Below are 27,391 nucleotides of genomic sequence, written 5' to 3' on the forward strand. Positions count from 1 at the left end.
ATGACATCACCAACTAGCCGAGGAGAAAACTTGCCAGGATATAGAAATAAGTGGCTGCAAAGTAAGTGGTTCATTTAAAGTCACTAAATGGTGTTTTTTTTCTCTCTGAGGAGCATAACATTTTTTTTTCATTGCTGTATACATACAAAAGCATGTCATCTTGTGCTTTTATATAATTTTGAGTTAGTTTAATTACTTCAATTTAGGTATTTTTTGTAAGAAGGACCAACATGGGCTGTGGACATCCTACACAAGTCAGGAAAAAATGCTTACGAAGAAAGACAAATACAGCACTACAGTTGTATGTGACTTATTAGCATTTGCATTTCATTTGTTTTTTTCTGAATACTATAGATAACCTATATTAAACTGAAACATCTCCCTCAGTGTGTTCTGTATGTTATTAATCTGATACATATATTATTTATTTATTTTATTTTACATTTGTTGACCGGGCTAGTCCAGCTGGATAAATGTCCATTTTCAGTGGAGGCCCGGGGAGAAAAGCTCCATTGGTTAAAACAAGATTAGAGAATACAAATACACATAAAACAAAAGCAATAAGCATAAAGGATAAGAAGATTTTAGTATAGGTAATACACATCTAAGAGTAAAAAATATCCATAACAAGAAAATATTCAAGTAAATGGTTAACGACTTTCAATAAGAAATTTGATAGTATCTAGTCATACAGTGTATCAATACATTGTTTTGAAAAAATGGTAGACATTATAAAATGTTTTTTTTAATACAACATATATGAGATCAGTAATATCTAGAAAGATATTATGTCAGAGGAAGTCAGTCAGGATATCATAGCAGAGAAGGAAGAATTGTGGTAGAGGAAATGAAGAAGGTAGGTTAGTCAGGGTTGGTACAAGAGCAAAGCCAGAATTTATTAAGATGTGTTTGCAGTTGTTTCTTAAAGAGTGGAAGAGTGGCCAAAGAGGAGATATTTGATGGAAGGTTGTTCCATATTTTGCCAACTGAGTTGGAAAAAAGGCAATTACCTGCAGAATTAATAGTTTTGGTATTATTAACTAGTAGTTTGTCTGAAGAACGTAGTTGTTTCAGGTTGTTGTAGGGAGTTAAGAGATTACTGAGTACTGGTGTTTTAGATGGTTGATACAGAATTTTGTGAGCTATTAAGAGTTGTTGATAAATGAGCTTGTTTGGAAGTTCAAGCCAGTCTAGTTGTTTTAAGTTTAGACAGTGGTGAGTTCTAAATTGAGATCCTGTGGCAAATCGAGCAATATTATGGTAAGATGTAGTAAGTTTCTTAAGGTTACTTTTAGAGAGAGATTAGTGAAAATAGGGGAAGCATATAGAAGGGTAGAGATAAGGTGTGATTGGGCTAAGGTGGTCCGGGCTTCAGGTGTAAGGAAGGGTTTAATTCTGTACAGGGGTCCAATCTTTTTATTAACTGCTTTTATAGTGTTGTTGATGTGACAATCATAGTTAAGATTATTCTCAATAGTAACACCTAGAAGTTTTGTTGAAGAATCAGGAGAAATTTGAATATTATCAGTGGAAGTAATAGAGAAGTTTATAGAAGTAGATTTACGGGTAGGTGAAAATAGTAACAATTTGGTTTTCTTAGGGTTAAGGAGTAGACAGCGGTCAGAGAACCACTGTTCAACAGTTGAAAAGGCTTTCTGTGTAAGAGACTGGAGTTCAGTTTGAGAGGAAGCAGTGCAAATTATAGTGGAATCATCTGCATATTGTATGCAGGTAGTGTTAGGGATAGCTGATTGGAGGTCATTAATAAAGATAGAAAATAGAAGTTGGCCTAGGATAGACCCTTGAGGTACTCCTAAAGAGATAGGAAGGAGAGCAGATAGCGAATTTTTCCAGAGTACTGCCTGGTGACGGTTTTCTAGATAAGAAGTAAACCAAGTTAAGGAAGAGGGATCCAGTGCAAGAGATTTTAGTGTGTGCAGAAGAAGTTTATGATTAACCATGTCAAAGGCTTTTGATAGGTTTATGAATAGAGAAGATGTAAGTTTATTATTGTTATGGTTATAGTTGATGGTGTTGGTAAAGGAGAGTAATGCTGTGGTAGTACTGTGGGAAGGTCTAAATCCATGTTGAGTGATAGCAAGTAGGTTATTATGGAGGAGATGGTTAAGTAGTTGTTTGTGGATACATTTTTCCATAATTTTGGCTAAGGGAGATAGAAGTGCTATGGGTCGAAAGTTAGAGAAGTCATTAGACTTGCCTCCTTTGTGTAGGGGAATGATGTGGGATATCTTCCAGATTGCAGGGAAAATACCTTCTTTTATAGATCTATTTATTAGGATAGAGACTGGTAAGCAATTGCTTTTGCTGCTATTTTCAGGAATTCTGCAGGAAGCTTGTCTGCAGATGTGGTGGTAGGTTTAAGTTTTTGGATTAGAGATTGGATATAGGAGGTAGATACAGGTTGTAGGTGAAGGGGAGGAAGAGTGTTTTTTAAAGTAGGTGAGAGTAGTTTAGAAGTGTCAGGAGATAGGTGGTTTGCTAGAGTTTGTATGGAATTGGTGAAGAAAGAATTAAAGTCATTGGCTATTTGTGTGGGATTGTCAGGGTCAGAATCTTGAGGGTTGGGTGTAATTGCTTGGCCTGGGGTTAGAAGATTATTAATACTGTTCCAAAATTTTTTAGGTTCCTTTTTGGTGGTTTTCTGTAGTTGAAAGTAATAGTTCGTTTTATCTGTCAGAATGGCTTTTTTGGTACTGTTTCTAAGCTCTCTAAAGTTTTGGTGATCAGTTTGGTTTTTAGTAGATCGCCATTTATCCCAAGATTTATTTCTGAGGATGATTTTTTGCTTAGTATTCTTGGTTAGCCAGGGCACTGTTTTAGTTTTGGTTCTAATGGTACGACTTGAGGCGTGTTGATCTAGGATAGATAGGAATGATGAAGCATTCCACTGCTTCATTCAGTGAGAGATGTTTTAGTGGGGCCCAATTACATTGTGAAAGTTCAGCTTGAAACTGAACAGGGTTAAATTGTTTTTTTGAATGTAGAGTTCTGAAAGTGGTAGGTAAGGTTAGGTTAGTTTTGCATATAATGATATAGGTTAGAGAGTGATCACTAAGGTCATCAGGAAGGGTGCCTGATTGGTAGGTTTGCAAGGGAGTATTAGTAAGAATCCAGTCTAAGGTGGTTTCCGTATTGCTTGTTTTATTGGTTCTGGTGGGACTATTTATGAGTTGTTTAAAGCCATAAAGATTGATATGGGAAGTGGGGTTAGCACTGTTACAGGAATGCCAATCTATGTTAAAGTCTCCTAAGACTAATGTTTCTTGAGGGAGTGTGGTAGAGAGTTGGTTAAGGATATGTTCAAGGGTGTTGATATTATTTCCAGGAGGGAGATATGCACAAATGAGGTTTATGGATTTAGTAGTATTGACTCGAAGTTTAGAGCTAATTACTTCAGCATTATCGTCTTGAGTAAGAGTCAGGTCTAAAGGAATAATTTGGAGTTTTGTTTTATACAGAATAGCTACCTCTCCTCCCTTTCTGGTAGTGCGATCTAGTCTAATAATGTTATAACCAGGTGGGGTAATTTCAATGGCGTTAATTGAAGTCTTCAGCTAAGTTTCCATTAGGCATAAAATATCAAATTACTGGGTTTCTAAAAGGGCATGGAGTTGACTAATTTTATTACAAATACTACGTATATTGAGATGGGCAATGGAAAGTGAGTTGGAGGGTTTAGAGAATGAGAGATATAAAGGTTTGGTTTGGATTTGTTGTGTTTTGGTTTTATTATGATGTGGGCCTGGATTGGGGTGAATATCTCCATCTAGTAGTAAGTGGAGGAGTGTGAAATGTTTTTGTTGGGTAAGTTTATAGAGAGAGTCAAATGTTTTCTTGGATTTATTTTTTTTAACTTGTAGTGTACTAGTCTATGGTATTTGGCTAGTAGGTAGATGGGTTGTGAGGATGGGTGTAAGAAGGCTGTGGATAAAGATGTTGCAGGTGTAGAGGTGTATTTTGAGGGAAGTGAAAGAGAAACATTCAGGGAGTATTCATAGGAGGTTAGGATGTAAGTAGTTACAAGAGAAGATAATAGTAAAAGGGAGATAAGTATTTTCAGTTGTGGATGGATGGTTGATACGGGCATCTTGGATTGAATGGAGGTTTACAGAGAAGTGAGATATTGTTTGAAGGTGTGGTGTAGGGTAGTAGTACACTGGGAAGGTAGGGGAGAAGGTAGGTCTATGATGTAGTAGGTATAGTGTTAAGATAGGGAAGGAGGTAGTTTTGTTAAATTGGCGGGTGTGGTTTTGACAAAGAGGGTTGGTTAGTTTGAGATGTTAGGGATCTGATTGGAGTGGATTGGAAAGGGGTGTGCCTACATGTGAGATAAATGTAGGGCCCCTGGGGGTGGGTGGGAATTGGGGTTAGGGTAGGGGAGTGGAGTGAGCCCGAAGGGAGAATGGAGTGGGAAGAGCCAAAGAAGAAGAGATTCAGGTGAAACAATCAGTATATAATTGCATACATATATTATGTGAGTGTGTGTATGTATATTTGTATGTGTATGTGTATTTGTGGCATTGTTGGAAGAGGGTACAGAAAAATATATTGTTTTGAACAGGAATACTTGTTTTCCTGTACACACATGTTGGGTTGCTTATTGAGAATTAAACAATAACCAACTCAGTGTTATCTACAAGATAAAAGCAATAAGATGGATTATATATGAAAATCATTATTTAAGAAGTAAAACTCAGAACTACAGATTTGTAGAATCCAGCAATAAAAAACACTCATTGTCATTATCAGTTAATATTTGTCAAGTAATTCAGTATAATTAGTAGGACATAAAAAACATAAGTATAAATGCAGATGTGCACGCACATACATACAGGCACATGCACACATGCAGAGACACGCTCATACATACACTGGCTGGGATTCAATGACAAGCAAACTATAGTTCAGCACTATTAATGACTTATAACATGGGTATGGACCATTCTAAAACAAATCCAGTACATGGTGGCTTATTTGTGAGACACCTCACACCACAAATTCATTGAACATTAACATTCTGCAGGTACCTAACATGTATCTACAAATAAATTGTTTTCATTCTAGTCATTTTAGCTAACAGCCTATTTCAGTTTGCTGTTGCCTATAGAGACAATATTTAAAAAATCAATCAGTCCCTTTATTTTTATTTAACTTCCTTAGCATGCTGATTAAACAATGTTCCTCTGTTTTTTTTTCCTATCACATATACAGTAAACTCTCAGTTAATGGAACTCAAGCAACTGGCAAAAAAAATAAAAAATTGAACTACAGTACAATTTTCATGTGTTGCACTTTCTGTACCCCCCCCCCCCCCGCAGACAAATACCTTATGTTTTTAGAGTTTTAGAGTTTTAAAAAGGAAGACAGAAATAAATTTCCTCTCTCCCCAACCTGACAACAAGGCAAAACAAACAAACAAATAGTATAGGATATAGTATTAGTCAGGCCTATTTTTAATAGTAACACTCAAGCAACCAGAAACTACAGTTATCTGGCATCTACCAAGCCCCATGGGTGCCAGTTAACTGAGAGTTTACTGTATGTTTCTGGAGTATTTTACGTCCGTTCTGCTGAAGCCTCAGTAGCCCCCTTCTTTATTTTCCTCTGCTCATCTTCTTTTCTATTTCCATATCCCTCCTTCTCTGTTACTTCTCATTTCTGTGAATCATGTAGCGACAACCCATGAATAAAACACTATTTGCCCAATTCCCACACCATAGATTTGAAATAAAAATGTGTATGTATATATATATATATATATATATATATATATATATATATATATATATGTATATTTAAGTAAGAGTGCCTCTTACTAATGAGTTCTTGATCTCAGTAATATGATTATCTTACTCTATAATGTATCCTTGCCATACCCACTGCATACCCTGGTCAAGTTATCTCTGAAGGTGACACAGGTGCAAGTCACTTATAGGTTCCTATTTAACAAGGCTAGCTACCCTTGCAGGCTACTTTAAGCCTAGTCAGTTTCCCTTTTTGTGCTTGAAATAACCTATCCCATGTGTTTGTAGATTGGTCTTACCCATCCCATGGTCAATAATTATACATTACCCCTAATGAAAATACCTGGGATCATAACATAGATAATCTGAGGGGACCCATGCATGGGATAAAACATTTAAGAGCTGTATCTGTCCATTAGAAGTACAGAGAGCCATCCTGGGTTAGACTTTATTCCCCATCCACAGATCTAAGCTGTGCTTGAATACAGACAGGGATCAACTTTTTTTTTATGTGGATGGGGAGGCTGTTCCACAGCAAAAGTATCCTCTTCGAGAAAAAAATGACTCTCCAAAGGGTCTGTATTATATCCTCGAATGCTTAAAAAAGCGAGCGCTGATTGATCGAACTTATTTTCGCAAAACTGCAAAATATCGAAGCAGCAGAAACTCGAATTTTTTCCTAGGGAAAGAATTCGGTTGTCCGTTTCTGTTACTTTTGGTATTTTCAATGTTATGGTGGAAAGTTACCGGTCGGATTCAGGTAAGTGTGCGATTGTGTGGATGTGAGTGTTAGGGTGATTTAGGTGAGTTAGGGTTAGGGCTTGGGTTAGGTGTGTGTGCGATTGAGTGGACATGAGGGTTAGGGCGGATTTAAGTGAGTTAGGGTTAGGGAGCGGGTGAGGTGAGTGTGCATTAGTGACGGACCTTAGGGTTAAGGTTTGGGTTAAGGTAAGTGGGTAGTTAGTGGTGTGTGCATAGTTTAGTGTAGGGTTAGGTATCAGATTTTAGGTGTATGTGTGTGGATTTCTGTTTGTTTGGTGTGCTTGTGTTGTGTGTATGTGTTTTGGATCAGCGATTTCTTTCCCTGAGAAAAAAATCGCTGAGCTGACAGTTCGAGATTGTAAGCTTTCGCTTAAATTAGGTCGATCAATCAGCGTTCGCTTTTTTAAGAGTTCGATGATATAATATAGACCCTCTCCAAACCATTCAGTTGATGATGCAGAAGAGATTTAGATCCCTAGACATACTGTTTTTATGCCATTTGACTTGCTGATGTACAGTAAATCAATCAGTAATGGGTTGGAGGATGTCTTTTATGCTAGACATAGGTCACCTCTTAGCAGATTGTAGGATACCAGGTATAGTTACAGAGCTTTAAATTAGTCCATGTAGGACATGATGTTTAGGCCTTATATCCTTTTAGGAAGGTATCTCTGTGGATGTTTGAGTTGTTTCATGTGTCTAGACAGATACATGACAAAGAAGGCATTATATTCAATGACTGGTATTATGAGGACTCAGTAAAGGGGATAGCGACATCCATAGATCTAGACAAAATTCTTTTGTTTATAAGTTGTGCAAAACAGAAGGACTTTTCTACAACAATAGACACACACATTAATCAAAAGTTAGGTCACTGTCCACTTAAGATCCCAAATCCCACACAACTGGGTCAGCTCTTAGGGGTGTATTGTCACTGTGGTAGTTTTCTGGGGTAGATGACTTACAAAAGGATACAATAGTACATTTTATGGCATTCAGTGTCAATCCATGATTTTGGCACCGGTTATTTATTTAGGAAAATTACTGCTCCTAGTTTGCAGATATCTGAAAACATAGTCACCCAGAGCCCTCTGGTATTGGACTTTTCTTCATAAAAGTAGATACCAAATGGGAGAGGTCCCAGTACAGAACCCTGGGGGACTCCACTGGTGACTGATCTCTATGTGGAGGTAACTTCCCCTATTTTGATTATCTGCATCCTATGTGTGAACCAATTGGCAATCCAGCAGGTGACATAGGAGTTTATTACCAGTTTATTTAGCTTTTCTACCGTGCCTGTGTGGGGAAATGTGTCAAAAGTTTTGTCCAAGTCAAGGTTTGGGGTGTGTAACATTTTGCCTTCATCCATTGCTTTGTTGACCTTTTAAAAAAATCCACCAGATTGAGTAAACAATACCTACCCTCGACAAATCCAGACTGTGATGGGTTCCATGTTTGGAGGTTCCCTATGTCCTGACTGTTTAATTCCATGACATGCCTTTCCATGGTTTTGCATACGAGGCTGGTCAGAATGGGCAAGCCTATATTAAAAGAAAAAATATATAATACAACATGCAGATTCAGTCTTTTAGACTGTTTAATCTTTCCAGTAAAACTGCATTGCTCAGTCGCATGCAATACATTACTAGCTGTGCAAATGGCACATTTGACAGTTTTGTAGAAAGTTCTCTTCTGAACAAGTGTTTGTGAACTGCCCTGGTTGGGCCCTTCCAGCACTTGAATGAAATGAACTTATCAGTAGAGACATGATGCACAGTTATTATGGATGGATGAATAATTAAAAGCATATTTATTTGAAATTAGAATCATTATTGAGTAACACCCATGTTACATATTTCAGCTGACAATCTTTATCAAACCCTGGAAGAAAAGACCACAATGACATCTGCAATTGGAGATTCACTAAAATAATTATGAACAGTGAAATATGAAATTGGTTAGGAGGGCTCATAAAAGCAAATTCTGTTTTTTGGGTACTACAGTGTGTTATAAATGCAGTAAAAACTGGCACAGACATAAATCCATTCTGATATGAAATTTCAGCTATATTAATTGAATCTGTCTTCCTCCTACTGAGAGGTAGCATGTCTACTGAGAATATTGGTGTTTTTTTCTCTCAAAAAAGTTTAATTAGCACAAATCAGTTTCTGCACATTGCAAGCAAACTGTAGTGAACAAAATTTAGGAATATACTGATAAAAATAAGAACATGAAAGGAGGATTTGCGACATATTTATGAAACTGCACCACATTTTCAATATACACTTAGTTTTCCTCTTTACACCATGTTGAGGTATATATTGAGGATTAAACAATAATCAACTCAAGGTGCTATATACAAGGCGAAATCAACAAGATAGATTACATATGAAAATCATTATTTGAAAGGTAAATCTCAGAACAACTGCTTTGTAGAACTCAGCAATAAAACCACTCAGTGTCTTTAACAGTCAACCTTTGTCAAGTAATTCCATGAAGGAAATACTTTACAACAAAATCTGTGTTGGTTGTATGTCCCTAAATTCAAACTATACAGCTTTTCTAAATAACCCTTTAGTGGGTAATACTATAATACTAACTAGTGTGATGATTTTTGTAAAAGTTATGGATGTTCTTTGAAATGTCCTGGTTGTTGCATCCATTTTAAGTGCCTTTTTTGTCATTGCAAAACAGATAAACCATCCAACATAACAAAATCTACTCAAGACAACCTAAAGGTGTAACTACTCAATGCTAGGAATCTCAACAAGAAACCATACTCCATGGAAGCTATCCTCACTCTGGAGATTGCTGACATCTGTGCAGTAACTGAAACATGATTCAAAGCCAATGAAAGAACTCCAGCAGTGCATGGCTATAATGCCTATCATACATTCCAACCACCCACTGAACATGAAAGAGCTAAAGCTGGAGATATAACTATCTATATAAAGAATAAATACACCTCAAGGCTGGTCAAACAATATGACATGCTTGAGCTTCTGCATGCCCCCTAACCACGGGAAAATCCATTACCATTCTTGCTAGCTACAGTTCCCTGATCAAGAACCAGGAAACCCACATATCATACCTGAAGTTACTAGACTGTTGTGGTGATGTTGTTATCACTGGGAATCATTCAACATCCAGCCCAATACCATAAGCATGGGAGATTTTATCTACCCCTGCATTAATTCGGAGGCATACATGACCACTAACATGCAGGCTGAAAGATTTCTTGACTTTGTGAATTCAAATGTCCTGGAGCAGACTAGGGGAACACATTTCCCAGATCTGCTACTCTCAAGTATGGAAGAGAGCTGCACCCCCCCCCCCTGCAGTGTGATGTTCTTAGTGGTAAGATCAGATCAAAAAGTGGTCTCCCTTGAAATAAAGGTAAAACTAGTGGCCCCCACCTAATCCAGAAAAGATTAAAAACTTTTCTAAGATAAATTACCTTGTATGAATAGACGGCATAGCTAGTTTCCAAGCTCCCCAAAATAAAGAAAACACAAAAATCTATGCAGAGGCATACACAAAAGCCCTGTGCAACTATTAAACAAATGCATAGAAACTGCAGTACCAGGGCAAAATAAACTCAAGTCAAACTGCAAAAACAAGCCACCCTACTGGACCCCTGATATTAATAGGTTGTTCAATGAGAGAAAGAAAATCCTTTCGAGAAGTAAGAGGGAATGTGCACAACAGTGCAAAACGTTCATCATTAGTCTAAACAAGTGAATCAGGGAACTAGTCAAGTCTCTGAAAGTAGACTTTGAGGTAAAAATAACCTCCAAAGCTAAGGATCACACCATATGGCATTTTTCAGTTATGTCTGCAGTCTTAAGGGCAGCACCCAACAATGTGCAGAATTAGTGGCAGATGTAATCACCTACACTCAGCCAGAAGATATAACAAATCTGTTGGCTGACAAATTCAACTAAAATTTCACCTTCCCATCACCTCCAGTTCTCCCCCAAGAAATACCCTCCACTACTACACCGCTAATTATTACCAAAGAAGAGGTTGCCACTGTGATCTCTAAAGCAAAAAACATGGCATCAGTGGAGCCTGATGATATACCAGGTTGGCTCTTAAGCAGCTTAAAATCAGGAATTATCAAGATCATTACGATCTCTGATTACATATGTCTGTATAGAAAGACAGCTGCATATGCATATCTGTCTCTCCCTGTCCCTCTCACGTTTGATTAGTGTCTCTATCAGTATGTTGCACACACACACATGACACACACACACACACACACACACACGCACGCACGCACACACACACACACACACACACACACACACACACACACGCACACACACACACACACACACACGCACACACACACACACACACACACACACACACACACACACACACACACGATAATATAGGTATAAATAGCTATATAAAGTACAGTGATACATAGACTGCAGACATACATCTACAGAACACATTTACATTACTGACACACAACTACATTTAAGGAGACAGCCCTGGTATACAGATTGAGATAGATATGGGTGAGGATGTACAAATGTTCCCACATACCCCTGACTGCTGGAGTTATCTGCACATGCACATCACAACAGCCATCCAATGTCACCTGACCAAGGCCGCAACAGTACATAATCCACTCACCCACAAACCCCTGAGCCTGCAGACAGACAAAGGTACATAAGTGGTGTAATGTACAATGGTTGCAATGCACTCATAGGACAAGCCATATTGTCCCTGCCCACATGTCTTCCTATCAAACTGCAAACAGCCGCATATGGCCAGACTGGTAGGTGTACACATATAGCAAGAATATGCCCAGGTATCCCATCCCAAGGACACTAGATAGAATAACAGTACCAATCAGTACCACTCTCCAGACCACACATGCTGTCTAACACAAGGCCACTTAGTGTACTCCACAAGTACTGTGCCTGCATCAACATATGCAACAGACATAACCTGTGGAGTGTGTGATAGGTACTGTGAGCTGTATAGTGTAATACTAGTTAGGTAGGAGTTCTAATCTCACATTCTTCAAGTGTGTGTGTGTGTGTGTGTGTGTGTGTGTGTGTGTGTGTGTGTGTGTTTGTGTGTATCAATATATCCCATCACAGCACTATGGACATGCTCATATGTGCTGCCTCTGTGCAATGGTATGAATTTTTGGCCCTGTGACTGGCTGCTGGCCTCTAAATTCCCTACTCTACAGGTCTTGCTGCTGTCATCCCTTTAAAGTGCACTGGCTGAAAATGTAGTAGCAAATAAAGAGTGTGGCACATGTGATAAGTACTGCAAGCTATAATGAGTAATACTGCATAGGTAGGGGTTATAATCTGACAACATCAAAGTGTGTGTGTGTTGTGTGTATATGTGTGTGTGTGTGTGTGTGTGTGTGTGTGTGTGTGTGTGTGTGTGTGTGTGTGTGTGTGTGTGTGTGTGTGTGTGAATATGTCCCCTGACAGCACTAGAGACATGTCCATGTGTCTTACCCCTGGGCATTGGTTATAGATTTTATGGCCTTGTGGCTAGACACTGGCCCTAAATTGCCCTCCAATACATAAGCATAATTGATGTGAGCTACCATCTACAGTTGTACGTGTAGACTATCCAGGTGACATGTACCAAGGATAGCAGAGTGTGTCACAGGGTATAAAAGCATGTTGATGCTGACTAGCCCCATTATCCCTGATATAATGTTCTACACATATGCAGCTAGGGAGACATGCATATGTACTGGCATACCTTGTTGACATCATACCTCTGCTGTGCTGCCTTGCCATCCTGTCTCACTGTACTTCTGCCATGTGTCCATAGTTGCGCCACTGAGACTCCTGGGACAAAAACATGCACAGCTCTGTGACACACCTGTCATGCTGTAACACTAATGCCAGTGTACCATCAGGCAACAAAGATACACAACGTTCGATATGTACTCCTGACACATGTCAACATACAGTACCTGTCGTGTCCCACAACGACTGCCATGGCATAACACTTCTGCACTACACAAAAACATGTAATATTATATGGTCACCCTGAGCATCAGACACATATGTGGGTCCCCTCATCAATGGCATGAATAGCAGGGATGTGGCTCAGGTATCATCACATGCACAGAGTGTGGTGTGGTGGTGCCAAAGGCTTAGGATGTGCCAAACAGTTGACAGCATATGTGTGAGTCAGGAAGGGGTGCTATTGATATGGGACATGGAATGGTGCTGCGTGTTTCTGTAGGTGACCTGCATGTGACAGTGGTGTTGCATTGTCTGAGCGTACACAGTCAAGCTCAGTACTAGCCCTTCACATGCATATGGTGGACAGCTGTGGACTGTACATGATAGAGTGGACAGTTCACCGTCTCCAGTCATGAACATGGGAACTGTGTAGCATGGGCAGCACCATGCCCAAGGTCAGATACAATGCTAGCAACTGATGGTGACTGCTATCTGCTGGGTCTGTGTCCCCAAGGAACCTCTCAGGACCATGTGCCATTGGCTGGCCACTTTGTGGTGTGACAGCACACTTCCCTCTGTAGAACTGGAGGTGCTGCCACTATGGGAACATGAGTGCACACAGCCATGTGGACTCCCAGCAGATGGTGTTGCTGGCCTACATCCATGTGTCCGACACCCAACCCCAACCACATGTTCCAGCACAGACAATGTGTGCTCAAAGACAGACACTCTTTGAGCCCACCATCTGTCCACTACATCAGTGAAATGTTCCATGTCATCACCAATGCAGTAGAGGCAGTCATGGATGTCAGACTGTGCTGCATCCATAACCCAAAGCATCTGTCTAGTGTTGCATTCAGCTCATGCCTGTGCCTCCATGACAGCCCAAAACATGTGGTGAGTGACCAGTGATATGACACCTGCAACAAGAAGTGGATGGGCAGCAATCCTCCTTCGAGCACCCCTGACAATCTTCCTATTTGGGACCTTTCCAGCTGTCTAGCTATGGCCAATGTCTACACTCACTGACACCATAGTTTGCACAATGTCCTGTACTATGTCACCACCCTATGACTGTCCAATAACTGTGGGCTCTGGTGACTGGGTATGTGTGGGCATACTGACTGTGTGCAGGGTAAATGGGGGCAGAAGAGGGCTGTCAATCTCTGGGACACATTCAGTTACCGACAACCCCACCTGTGCCTCACTGTGGCCACCATCATCATCAGAGTCTGATGAGACACTGACATCAGGTTGTGAGGAGGACAGACTCCAATCCCCCATTCACATGTGAGAAGCAAGACAAAAGCAATACATTACCACCTGCACTATTATTTATGGTAATACACAAAGACTCATACAGATGAGGATCCACAGCTGCATCACATGCCCCACATCTTCTCATCTCTGATCCCATGCACAACACATTCACCCCCAACAACATACACAGACAACCCAGGCCCTGTATAATATGCACATCAGCTACATCCAGGTAACATTGCCATTTCAATACACCTGTGAGGTATGCACAGTGTGTATGACAGAAATACACATTAAACCCAGTACAGCTATTTTGACAATGCTATGTTTGTTGTAGTACCACTGCCTCCAGCACGTACCTTCTCCTTATTGTGTCTGAATGGGCATCTTGGAGTAATTGCCTCATGTACAGCAGGCTGCATACTTGCTCATAACTACAAGTGCAAACATGTTAACATTTGTACAAATACACACCTGTTATTCCCTAGGCTATGCACTTTAGTTAACTGCTCAAAAATGGAGCATACAATTATTCTACTCTATCTAAGTAGAACATTTGTGCAAATAGCAAAATGGCAGCCCTTAACATTCATAAGGTATATCTGCTCAGGTAAAACAGCAGTATGACACTTACCATGTACAGGACCATGAACTCTGGCCACACCTGATGTAACTGTGAAAAGGTGAGGGAGAGGTATTGTTAGCAACACCAAATGTTGCAGGGTTTCAAGGTAATATGTGTGTATATCCACATGTACAGTAGCTAATGTGATACTGGATATCTTTCTGCCATTCTGAGTATGTGTACACAACTGTGGTGAAAAGCCAACCTCCCCACCAATACAGATAAACCTGACACCATGTACTCATCTGTAGAGACTGTCACAATGACTGCAAATGTATTATACTGGTGAACAGAGTCAGCTTGCCTGGATGCTCCTCTGATGTGGAAGCTGTGGCACTCACTTCCAGGATGTATGGCATGGTGGTTGGCTGGGAGCTGTGGGTTAATCCTAGGTTCACAAGGAATTCCTCTGTGGCTGAGAGTGGTTGTTGTGTTGCAAGCCCTCCACTGGTGGCATCATGATCCCTGCCCTTTGACATGTGGCATTGACCATGTCTGTGGCCTGGTGTCGAACTTGCTCGTAGGTCCTGTCCTGTTGGCCAATATCATTAACAGCCCTCACAAGGTTGGTCCAAAATGTTGCCCACTATTCTTGATTGTGGCAACCCCTTGACAGCAGGATGTGATAGTTGAGTCTAATGGCATCCACTATAGCATATTTTTTGCAGATGAAAATGGAGGATGTCTCTGTCTATACATCACACCCTCAGGACAATGACAGGGGAATACATTACAGGACCAGACACTTGGATGTCCATGATGTATAGACCCTGCACAACGAAAATGGGCTGCACTACCCTCCAGTCCCTCACACGTCATACCCCACAGTTTGTAAACACACTACATGTGTGGCTGTCACCAAGACAATAACAATACTGGTTATGTTCCTGTGTGCCATGATAGAGTCTGCTGTATGTTTCTACACCCATCACTGCAGTCTACTGTGGTGTGTCCCCTACAGGCAAAGACCCACTTCTATGTTATGCAGCCACTGTCAGACAAATAGCTGTGTACTATTACAACAACTATATGGGCACAATCCGGCAACACCAGTGTGTCACAATGACAGACAACAATGCAAACCTGCTGTAGTATACCTTCCCTGTAGGCATTATCCCTCTCCACTACACCAATGTTTCTGGAATGTGAATGTGTGCCTCATAGATGTGGCCCTTTTGACACACACATGTGGATGTCTAATAAATGGTTGTCCAATCATTGACAGTTGTTGTTAGACTATAGAAAATCTGGCTGTCACATGCCAGACCCCTCAGAAAGCACTTATGCTACAATAATATAATTTACTCTAGTCTTTCTCATACTTTGTATGGTGAATATGTATACTTTGTGGCTGAGTTTGGGCCTGTATCCCCCCCAACTAATTATGACTATGACCTGAACTGCTGCTGTAAGTGGTTGACAAGTATGTAAGCCATAGCTCTCATGCAATGAGGTATGAATGTCAACAAAACACTGAACCAGCCAAAGTATGTTAGGGACAGTCAGGGATACCTTTACAATGTCAGGGCTATTCTGTGTGACATTGACAGACTGAGAGGATGTGAATTACAGTACATTGTTTGATATTATAGCTGTATACACTCTTACTGTCAATATGCCTAACTCATAATCCACTAGCTTTCCTACAACAGACGACCATTGTAGGAGGGAGTAAAAGGGGCAGAGCTGTGATTTCATTCAAAGCAGGGACAGTTGAGTGGCCTGCCTGTAGCTGTTAGACAGCAGAGTATCACCATGTCAATACTATAGATGTACTACTGGCCTACTGTTGTAATCCCTATTCCCCATACCTCCATCCTCCCATCTGTATCCCATTATATGGGGATATGTACTACATACCTGGTAGAGTGAAGTAATCCTATTTTGACCAGAACCTCTGCAAAAACCTTGCAAAACCATTGACTGTCTGAGTAAGGCAACATAAAGACCCATTCCCCATAAGCAGTTGATAGCCTTTTGTAGGAAATGCTCATTAACAGGTGACTGCCCGTCCACCAATCTGTGACTTGCTAATTGCATCCAAAACAGCTGGGTTGCACTTTCATTAGTCAATGACAAAGCACCACAATGCAATATTTAAGGGCTTCATGTAGGCCTTGGCCCTTTTCTTAGTCTTTGATATGGACATTAGTGAGGTGTGGAGACTACAGCATCACAGAGGGTAGGTACACATACTGTCCACTGTTGAGATTTATTAGGTATGTCTACAGTTTTGCAAGATATGTTTGACCATTGCCACATGACATTGTGATTATCTGGCAGTTCAGTGATAAACATTGTGAGTTGTGGTCAGTAAGGAGAGAGAGACGTGTGAGTGTCAGACATCCTACCCATCAGAATATGCAAGCTGCTGCAATAGCTGCTATTCTATCAGCTCACTATCTTTGTAGGGGCAAACTGTGAAACATGTCCACATCTCTGGACCTTTGCCCCCCCCCACCCTTTATGTATGGTTTTGTCTGGATTCCTTGTTCTAGGGAACTGTGAGGTATGGTAGTTATGTAGCTGTTAGCTTAACATACAGCTGCATATGTTCTAGGCTGCCCAGGACACATAGGGGAAAGTATGAACACCTTGGAGGAGAGCAAGCTGTACATGTAACTGAGGCAGCAGTGTCAGCTCTGCCATTACAACACAGCCAGGGTAAGAGTACCCTTTACAATCCAGTTGAGCCATGTGTTTAGGGTACATCTGTTATGTAACAGTGCCAATCACAGAGTAGTAGGTGATATATAGTTAGGCTATATGAATATGTGCAGTGTGTCCCTACCTATATGCCTTTGACTTGCAAATATAGGTAGCAGTTAATTCAGTAGCAACAATCTGTGTGGGTTAAAATTGCATGACACAGTCATTACTTGCTGTGCTCTCAACAATGTGATTGAAGTGCAACACACTGCATTTGAACCCAGGACTTTGGGTGCAAAATGTACTGCAGGCAAGGCATTTCACAGGCTGAGCTACTGTGTCAGTGCTGCAGCAGGTGTATTTGCAAGATATATATGCATACTTACAGTCTATGACACACATTGTCTGGATCCATCATTATGTGCATGGCTGTCAAAGGCAGTTGTTCTGCAGCAGGATCCAGTTTGTACCGTACTTTGCCATTGCTGACTTAGCAGGTGTGTTTAAAGATGTTGCTGATAAAAGGGTACAAGTACCTTTTATCCTAAGCCTCATATACATCCATTATTATTTATTTGGTTGTCGACTGGTGTACTTTTTGCATAAGAGGCCTAGGGACACTCCCATTTTTCCCAGTAAATGTACCTGTAGTCTGTCAGTGGTAATCAACATAGTTTGCTGGAAAATATATGTTTTAATTAAGAGCTGAGTGGCCTAGAGGGCTAATGCACTATTCTGTAGTTGACAGGGGCCCTGATTTATAACTTGGCAGTGGTGAATGTTTTGCAAATGTGCCTAACATTATGAGAAATATATAAGATCATGAAGGTACATTAAAGCAAATTTAAGCAGGTTGTGCAGTGCGCCGCTTAGCTCTGTGCAAACCTGGGCTTAAAATTTAAAAAGAAAAGAAAAACGGGGTGATGGGACAGTGATGAAATGGAGGCAAGCAGGGGGAAAAACATACTGAAAGACAGGTAGGGATGTGCAGGAGAGGTGTAAGAAAGGACCATAGCTTTCCATTTCTTGTACAGCAACAGCTGTCCATTTGTACAGATTCTGTACATGAATTTGGACCCTCAAACCACAGAGGGAGGGGTGATAACAACATAAATGCATTGTCAAGTCAATTGGACCTACTAAGTTGGGTCCAGTGGACACATGTGTAAAATACAGAGTTATGTAAGGTGACAATATTTGCTTTGTGGGACAGGTGTCCATTTTTTTAAGGAAAGAATGGAATGTTGGGGAAGGGATGTAGGTACATGTGTGGAGGTACATTGGGTAGGAGAGGTTGCATTTGCAAACAGGCAAGACAGACAAAACAGCATACAGGGGTGGTGTGTGACACATGAGAGGGGTAAACACCTTGGATGGGGGAGGGTGTCATAGAATCAGAGATGCATGTGCCCCCAGACAGGAGCAGTGTGACTAATCTCACCACCCATAGGCAGTCAACACTGCTCCTTCCCTGCCCCAAAGATGGCTGTGCTGGAGGCTGGGCAGCAGGGCCACCAGGTCCCACCAGATTGTCAAGTCTGCCCTCAATCCAGTGCAAGCTTTGTTCATAGCTCCTATGCACAATCCTGCACACCATGGCCAGTAGTTGATCTTGGATAACTACTGCCCCTCCGCCACTGCTGCCAGGGGGGATGGGCCCATCCCATGCAGCGGTTCCACCCAAGCGTTGTGCAGGGCCAGCAGGGGAGGCACTACCAGCCTGGGTCCCAGACGGGCTGGCAACCAATGCCATGGCCAGCTGAGGTAGGGTAGGCAGATCAGCAGGAACTGGCCAACCTTGTTGTGCTATGGTGATATAGGTATAGCAATGTGTATAGGATAGTTATGAACGAAACATATTGTTAGTTATAACAGCATGCCAGAACACTGGAAACAACCCATTAACATATAAATGCATGTTATATGGAACACAACAATAAATAACATAACAGTCAGTATATTAACAGCATGCCAGTAACAGTTATGGCATAAGGCCAACAACATAGGTAATTCATCAAGATATGTTAATATGCAAGCACTGTAATACATAGCAATAATAAAACACACATCCCAAAATAAAGTTTAGATAACAACATATGTTAATAGTAAACTATAACCAATGAATAACAATAATCAATTTAATACCGGTATAGGCTATATAGTTTACGACAGCACTGCTATATATGCTACAGGTCTGTCCCTCCTTTATGTATAACGGTGCCCTATAGTTGCTCTAGCATGTACATACCTCTCAAGCCATCCACATGGGACAGTATGGGCCAAGCAGTAACACCTGCAGGTACACAACTACTGAGAACACTTACACATCAGGTGGAACTATATAACTACCAAGGTGTACTGATGTAGTATGACTGTTATATTGACATAATCATGCCGATGATACATCTGTGACAATGGATTATGTAACAGTAATTATAGACTGAGACAGCATGACACTTGGGAGACTTGTATGTGTACAATACAGAGACTAAACAACTATCGTGCCTTTCTTGGGAGGCATGGGGATTGAACTCCAGCACATTTTCACAGACACTCCATGCATACAGCCATACCAAGATTACACATTTTGTTTTATTTTATTATATTACTATTGTACATTTTGCCTTTATTTTATGATGTCTTATCACATTCCTGGTGAATGCTGTTAACAGTCTGTTACATCTGAACACAAATTATTTACTCATAAAAAGAGCTATTTCACCCTTGTACCTATATTTCCTGTGGAGAGAACATCTGTCATCAATATGTAACTGATTCAGTAATATTTATTATTACATGGCACTGGACTTGAACCCTGGTCTGTGTGTGGCAAAATGTACTTCAGACAGAGCTTTTAACAAACTGAGATATCAACCACTGCTGATTACTGACTGACTGATAGTTGCCTGGAGTTCATCTAGAAACAAAATATGACCTGATAATAGTACTACAGCTGTATACTAGACTGCAGTGACAGTTCAACACACATGCATGAGATTCATGCATGACAGAGATACTAGGTAAACTATACATTACTACAAAGACTGCAGGTGTTCACAGTATACTGGTAATGGGTGAAAATATCTGGAAGTCTACAAATCATATCAGATTTTTGGGTTGGCTACCTCACCCATATACAGTTGCAGATAATATATTTGCAGTCTGCAGCTATTACACTGTCATATTTGCCTGCAGTACCATACCTCAGAGCATGAATGCATAAAGCTGAAATGCAGTGGTTAACACAAGACAATTCTGAATATACTTGGGTGTTAATGCTATTGCTTCAGATGTTATTGCATAACAGGGGTCACAATGCATTTCTTGTAAAACAGCTCTGAATCTACATTAATTGTACAATACTCTTTATTAGCTATACCTTGAGGCAGATAGTGATATTCTTTTGTGTTTTTATTTCAGTGCAGTTGTCATAATTGATTTAATGCAAAACAGCTCTAATTAAACACATATTGCACAACACAGCTTTATTAGGGGTACCTTCATGCAGATACTGGTATAGTTTTGAGTCTTTATTGCACAACAGTTGATGTAATGCAGGTGTTGCAATGCAGCTGCAATTCCACAAATATTGCAGTAGAAACTTCATTTCTTTTAAATTAACAGAGTTAATGCTTTATTCTTCCCTATTTATTGCATTATACTTGGCAGTAGGCACTTATTGCAGTACAAACCTATGTCCACATTCATTACAATGCACAAATCATTAGTTTATGTACCTGTTGACAGTTAATGCTTTACTCTTTCTTGCTTATTTTACTATAGATTGCAAATTAATTTGTACTCACCACAGTCACGGTGCAACCTGGCCAAGTGCTCAGCATGTGCCTGTAGGTTGCAAGCTCTCTCCTCTGCAGTTGTAGGGAGAGAAGCACACCATTATGCATACCTATCTATCAAACATCCAGATTAGGTATTGGTAAAACAATGCTAACAGTGCTTACATACTTGTGGGGCATTCCCAGCCTGAGCTTTCCAAACCCAGGTGTCCAAATGTCCCCCTTCCAAAGCTTTAGGTCATCATAGAGGTGACAGACCTGCTCATCTGTGTGACAGATACCTGTAGCACTGTTGAGATCATGTGCCAGCTGGTGCCAGGTCTTCACCTTGCACTCTGAGTCCTGGAACTGCCCCATGCACCTGCCGGTCTTCATGGTCTTTCACCAGGAGTTAAGCCATGACCCTGGACTCCAGAATGCCCCACCGAGTCTATATTATATTGTCGACAGCTCAGAATGTTGACTCTGCATTGTTCAACACTAAAATGTTAAACTACGAAAATAGAGAACAGCCATATAACCGATTTCTTTCCAACAGAAAGAAATCAGTTGGCCAAACACCAATGGCACACATAAACAAATATATTTAAGTGGGAGGCTTTGCCTCCACACCCCTCAACATGGGGTGCTGTGCCCACCACACCCCCCTAACTAAATATTCTAATGCTGTGACCACACTACACTCAGGGAAAGGGAAGGTGTCAGACAACGGGCAACCAATTTCTTTCTGTTGGAAAGAAATCAGGTATTTGGCCATTCACTATTTTTGTAGTTTGACATTTTGGTATTGAACAATCCAGAGTCAACATTCTGATCTGTCAACAATAAGCTATAGACCCACCCCACCGCTGCACCTAAAAGCATAAATCCTCTCCAAAACCTGCCGTAGTTCCTGCACAGTTCAAACTTCAACTGGTTATGTTGTATTTCTTCCTGTTAAGCTTAATGTAGCCTGTTTTCCCACCCTTACATGCCAATGGGCAATCTTTAAATGTGGCAAGTCATTTGCCACTGGGCAAACCAGCCCAGCTAAGCTGAGCATTACTTAAACTTGCAATGTTTAGCAGTGCACAAACCAGCTAAACACAGCCAAGCAATGCCAAGCAGTGCATAAACAGAGAATGTTTAAACAGTGCTTAGCAGGTCTGAGCAGGTCTTAGCAGAGCTTAGCTGAGTGCAGCAGATCAGGATTGAAAAATAATCGTAATAATTTAGTCTTTGGAAAATAAATGCTCAATTTCCCTTTCATGTACTCACACCCTGGATCTACTGCATATAAGGCCATATCTATAACAACTTGGCTATGGGGATATGTGGAATGCTGCTTTACTTTTACATATACCTCTGAGCTAACTTTAAGCACTGCTAAACACCGCTCCATGTCACTCAAACCCACTTAGCTATGCTTAAACTTGACCTTTGCCTCACAATATTTTTAGATGTCTGGCACATGTCACTTGCTGTGCACTGCAGAAACTTGAAAAAAAAATTAACAAAATTAAATACATTGGTATAATGCACTTGGATAGTGCAGGGAGTGTGTTAGTCATATGTGAACACAGTTAGTCACACACTCCCTACACTGATTCATGTTATCATGGTTGATAATTATTTATCATCTCTAATGAGAATAACTGAGATCATATCATAGATAGTTTGAGGGGGGGGCCATGCATGAGTGATCTGAAGGAGCCTGTCACCAGATAAGCAACTCACTGTCATTCTTTCCTTGCTCAGCCTGGTAAACTAACAGTCATTCTTTCTTTGCTGAGCCTGATAACAGGCACATTTGTATGACTTACAATGGAGTCACCTATAATAAGATTGTATCTTTAGACTGTTTTAAAGTGTGCAATTTTATTACATTGCTCAGCATCATATAATACATAACTAGGTGTGCTCGGTTTGCAAATGTCTCATTAATTTGTGAGTTTTGCATAATGTGAACCACTCAAGGCAAACCTTTACAGTATTTGAATCAACATAAACTGCCCAATGCAGATCTAATGTATAGTTTCCACTATCTGATATAAAATACAAAATCATATTATCTCAGTGATTAAAATGCCCCATATCTCAACTGATAATATATATCAATTGTTAATGTGCAAAGTATAATGACATCTGAACCAGTGATTTATTTGGGTAATTATGAATAATGAAGCACACTGTTATTCAGGAAGACTCATGAAAACAACTTTTATTCTACAGGGAAATCATTATGTTATAAATGCACTGCAAATTGGCACAGACTTAAATCAGTACTCATTTGCAGTTAAAATACTTTCATGTATAATGTACGTTTCCCAACTAAATAGTAGCATGTTTGTTGAGAATATAGCTGAACATTTTATTAGAGAAACAGAATTTTCATTAACAGTTTTTTGTACATTTTGCGAAACTACAGATAAGAATATTTACTAGAATAAAGGCATTGCAACAGATTGCAAAATCTGCAATGCAATTTCCATATACATTTAGTTTTCTTGTATATACCTGCTGGGACACATATTAGAGACCAATAAATCAAACAGAAAGAATACATAGAGAATATTGCTTAAAATGTAAAACTCAGAGCTACAAGTGGGACAAGCCTGTAAAGAAAACACTAATTTTTAACACTGAACATTTGCAAGTAATTCTATGACGGAAGTACCTGACAATGATACCTGTGTTGGCTGTATGCCCTCACATTTCAATTCTACATCTTTTCTAAATAACACTTCGATGGGTCTAACAATTTTTCTTACTACTGTGATGATCTTCATAACAGTTATGGATGTTCTAGGAAATGCCATGGTGATTGCATCCATCTTAAAGAACAAGAAATTAAGAAATGCTGGTAAGTAATATAGAATACCTGTTTTTATACTGGACCCGAGCATAAGAGTGCACTTATTAAAAGCTGTTTATGATCACAATACCTGAAGGAGAATGATACTGTTAATTTAAAAGATAGGAGCTCTGAAGCTGGGCCTGAAAAGCATCCTACCTTCTTTACTATATTATATTCCAATGACTTCACAGTTTTTCTGTAATATATTTCTTACTAGATGAGTAATTACTGAATTTTGTAAGTGGTGTAAGTGTGCATAATAGACTGTAAGTTTGCTTGAAGATTAGTCATTAACACAGTAAAAGTACATTATGTAAATAATATGCAGGTTTTCAAGCCACAAAATTAATATCACACTTTCAATACCAAGTAGCATCGTAAACATGGAAGAATATAGATATGGATTTTAAAGGGAGTGGAAACCATGTACCACAAAACAAAGCACGCAGAGAAAAGTCAGGAACAAAAATATTTTAAGTAATAGTAGGTGCTTTGAAACAACAATGCACATTGGCTTGGTGATTTATAAATCATAATTCATATAGGTAATACAATAAAAAAGACTATATTAATATTTCTTTCTGGAGTAGGTACAAGCACCTGTAGCAGCTTAATATGTACTATAAATAATGGTTCATCTCTCAGGCCTCTGCTTGTAAATGTTTTATCTCCCAAGCCCCTGCTTACACTTATCAAGGGTACCAGAACTTGTCAGAGATTTGGGATGCATATTTAGGATTAAAAAGGTCCTTGTGGTCATTAGCCTAGTAAACACCTATGAACCTATGAAACTATATAAAACTGCATAAATTTTACTAACACATATCATTAAGTTGCTTATGGCATAAATTATTAATATTGTTTTGTTCTGCTTACAGTGAAGTCTTGAAGGACTCTATAGGTTTTACAAACTCTTCAGAGAAGAAAAATATCCAGATTAGAAATAGAATATTCATATGTTTATTTCTTCTGCAGTGAATGTGATTCACATTTTAGGCCAACATTTGATTCAATCATCATTCATTTCTCTATCAGTCTTTAAGTCATATAGTGTTAATTATGATAGCTCAACTGAGCACTGGTAAATCACGTGTTACTACATGTATAACTTTGCAGTTGTAGGGCTGCAAATGTATTTCTTGACCTCATCAAATCCAGACATAGTGAAAGTTGTAAATATTGAAGAGAAGAAGTCTAAGATGACATCTTTGCTTAGTTTGAGAGAATCGTTTTGGAACAAAGTGGGAATGGAAATCAACCCAGAAGAAAACAAAAATCAGACAGCAATTGATATTGCCAAAAACAGAAGAAAGTATATAAAAATAGATCAGCTGAGAAGGAGAAAAAATGGGAAGTCCAGAAATATAGTAGCAAGTATAGATATCTTTTGGAACAACCTAACCTTATGTTAACCAAGACTTGATTCAGGAATAACTAAGAAGAGGTGAACTGAAACCAAATGATGAAAGGCTGATAGTGGCTGCTCAAGACAGTAGACTCTGTACATGCTGGTTTACAAAGTCTGTAGAACAAGTGTGGGAAACAGATAAATGTGGATTCTGTAAATCAGAACTGGAAGTAGTTATACGTTTAATTGCTGGATGTAGAACACTCAGTGCTGAGGCTCTGTACATAGAATATCACAATAATGTGGCATGATGTTTGCAATGGGGATTGTGTAAACACTATAATATAGAAATAGCTGAGTAGTATTGGAACCACATGAACCACAAAGCATTATATCACATGGGATCACCCATTACTGGCGGTTTAAAAAATAGAAGCAAGAAAAACAGATATAGTAGTTCACAAACAAAAGACAAAAGTAGCATTCATCATTCTGGGGTTATAGTGTCTTGCATACAAAAAAAGGCACAAAGTCACAGTAGTTCATGAAAAAAGTAGCACTGATCAAGGAAATTTCTACACCCAGTGATTACAGTGTGTTATGTACAAAGAGACCAAAGTGCGGTGGTGGTGCTGCGGTAGCGTTGTTGCCTCACAGTAAGATGCTGTCCAGTTCGATTCTCAGTTAGAGAGTTTTCTGCACTGATACATGTGTGAATGGGCGTACCTTCATTGAAAGTTGTGCGTCAGAGCTGGCAACTCGGCATGTAAAAATCTACTGCCAATCATTAGCGGACCAGAGTTCCGCTGTGGCGACCCCCAACCGGGAAAAGCCGAAAGACACAACAACAACATGTACAAAGAGACCAAAGTCATAAAATACCATGATTTGCAAGCAAAAATGAGATTCTTGTGGAAGAAAGATATTAAGTTCCAATAGTAGTATGAGTGACAAGGCTAATAAAAAAAAAAATTTACAATTGTATTTAAATATGCTACCAATAAATTCAAACCCATACAACTGTAGAAGGAGGCAGTTATGGGCAATTTGCAGGTCCTGAGAAAAATATTCCTGGCTAACATCAAAGTCTGAAACAATACTAATTTCATGAATTCTAATCACACCTTCAGTTAGGAAAGGGGTCCATTCCTGTCATGGTATAAGGAACCCAATACACTTGGATAAATTAATCCAAGGGGCTAATGTAGATGGAAACATTTACTGTATCATACTGTATCGTCTCAAATAAATTAGCATTCTTTATTTCTAAGATCACTTTCACTCTAAAAAAACTATGAATTTCAAAATAGGAGTTGACTGAATAATATAAAAACGGAGCAAAGAGTTAATATGCACAAAAGACTGTTACGCTACTCATGTAAGTGTATATTTTCATTACATTTCCATGAGATCAGCTGTTTTTTTCACATACATCTCGCAGCATTAAATTTGTTCATGATGTTGCAGGAACTGAACTAAAATAATGTCTAATGATTGATTTGTCTAAATTTTATTTTCATATTCTGTCTATGAATACTTTTCTTCTTTCAGGTAACTTGTTTAAATTGTATTTTCATATTTTATCTTGAATGTTTTTCTTCTTGCAGGTAATATCTTTGTGATTAGCTTGTCAGCTGGGGATCTGATAGTTGGAATATATTCATATCCTTTAGTTTCCATTGCTACATTCCATAACAAATGGATCTTGGGAGATGCTCAGTGCAAGATTTCTGCAATCATCCATAGTTTGAGCTTTTTTGTAACTGTCTACAGCATCATGGGTATTGCCATTAATCGTTACTGCTGTATCTGCCACAGTCTTAAATATGACAAGGTCTACAGCATGAGAAGAACCTGCTTTTATATTTTCCTCACATGGGCTTTCAGCATTATTTTGATTATACCGGTTATGTTCTTTGATGTTATACAATATGATGAAAGATTGCATTTCTGTGCATTAATATTTACAGTAAATCTTTCCTTAACAAGTACATATGGAGTTTTACACTTCATAATACCAGTGGTCATTGTGATTTTCTGCTACTCAAAGATCTGGATCTTGGTCATTCAAGCAAAGTATAGGGTTAGACAGGATAATAAACAGAAGCTAAAACCTGCTGAAGTACGTAACTTCCTTACCATGTTTGCAGTATTTGTTCTTTTTGCAGTTTGTTGGAGTCCATTTAGCATACCTGGTCTTGTGCTTGGCCTAAGTCCAGCAAAAGTGGATTTTGAATTTCCCCCTTGGTTGTTTGTATTTGGCTATTTTACTGCATCATTTAACAATTGCCTTAATGGAATAGTTTATGGTGTCTTAAATCAAAATTTTCGGAATGAGTACAAAAGAATTTTCCTGACACTGTGTCCCATTAACTCAATGCAGTGA

At 39.4% G+C, this 27,391-nt stretch overlaps 1 protein-coding gene across 1 annotated transcript; it reads left to right on the forward strand.

Moving 5' to 3' along the window:
- On the forward strand, positions 1–27,391 carry LOC122808294 (melatonin receptor type 1C-like). Its single transcript, XM_044079259.1, has 3 exons — positions 1–61; positions 23,475–23,663; positions 26,613–27,391. The coding sequence occupies exons 1-3, from the start codon at positions 1–3 to the stop codon at positions 27,389–27,391; spliced, it is 1,029 nt and encodes a 342-aa protein (XP_043935194.1).

The sequence above is a fragment of the Protopterus annectens genome, chromosome 8.part0 (assembly GCF_019279795.1).
Source record: "Protopterus annectens isolate FY-2018-M chromosome 8.part0, PAN1.0, whole genome shotgun sequence".
Lineage (NCBI taxonomy): Eukaryota > Metazoa > Chordata > Ceratodontiformes > Protopteridae > Protopterus > Protopterus annectens.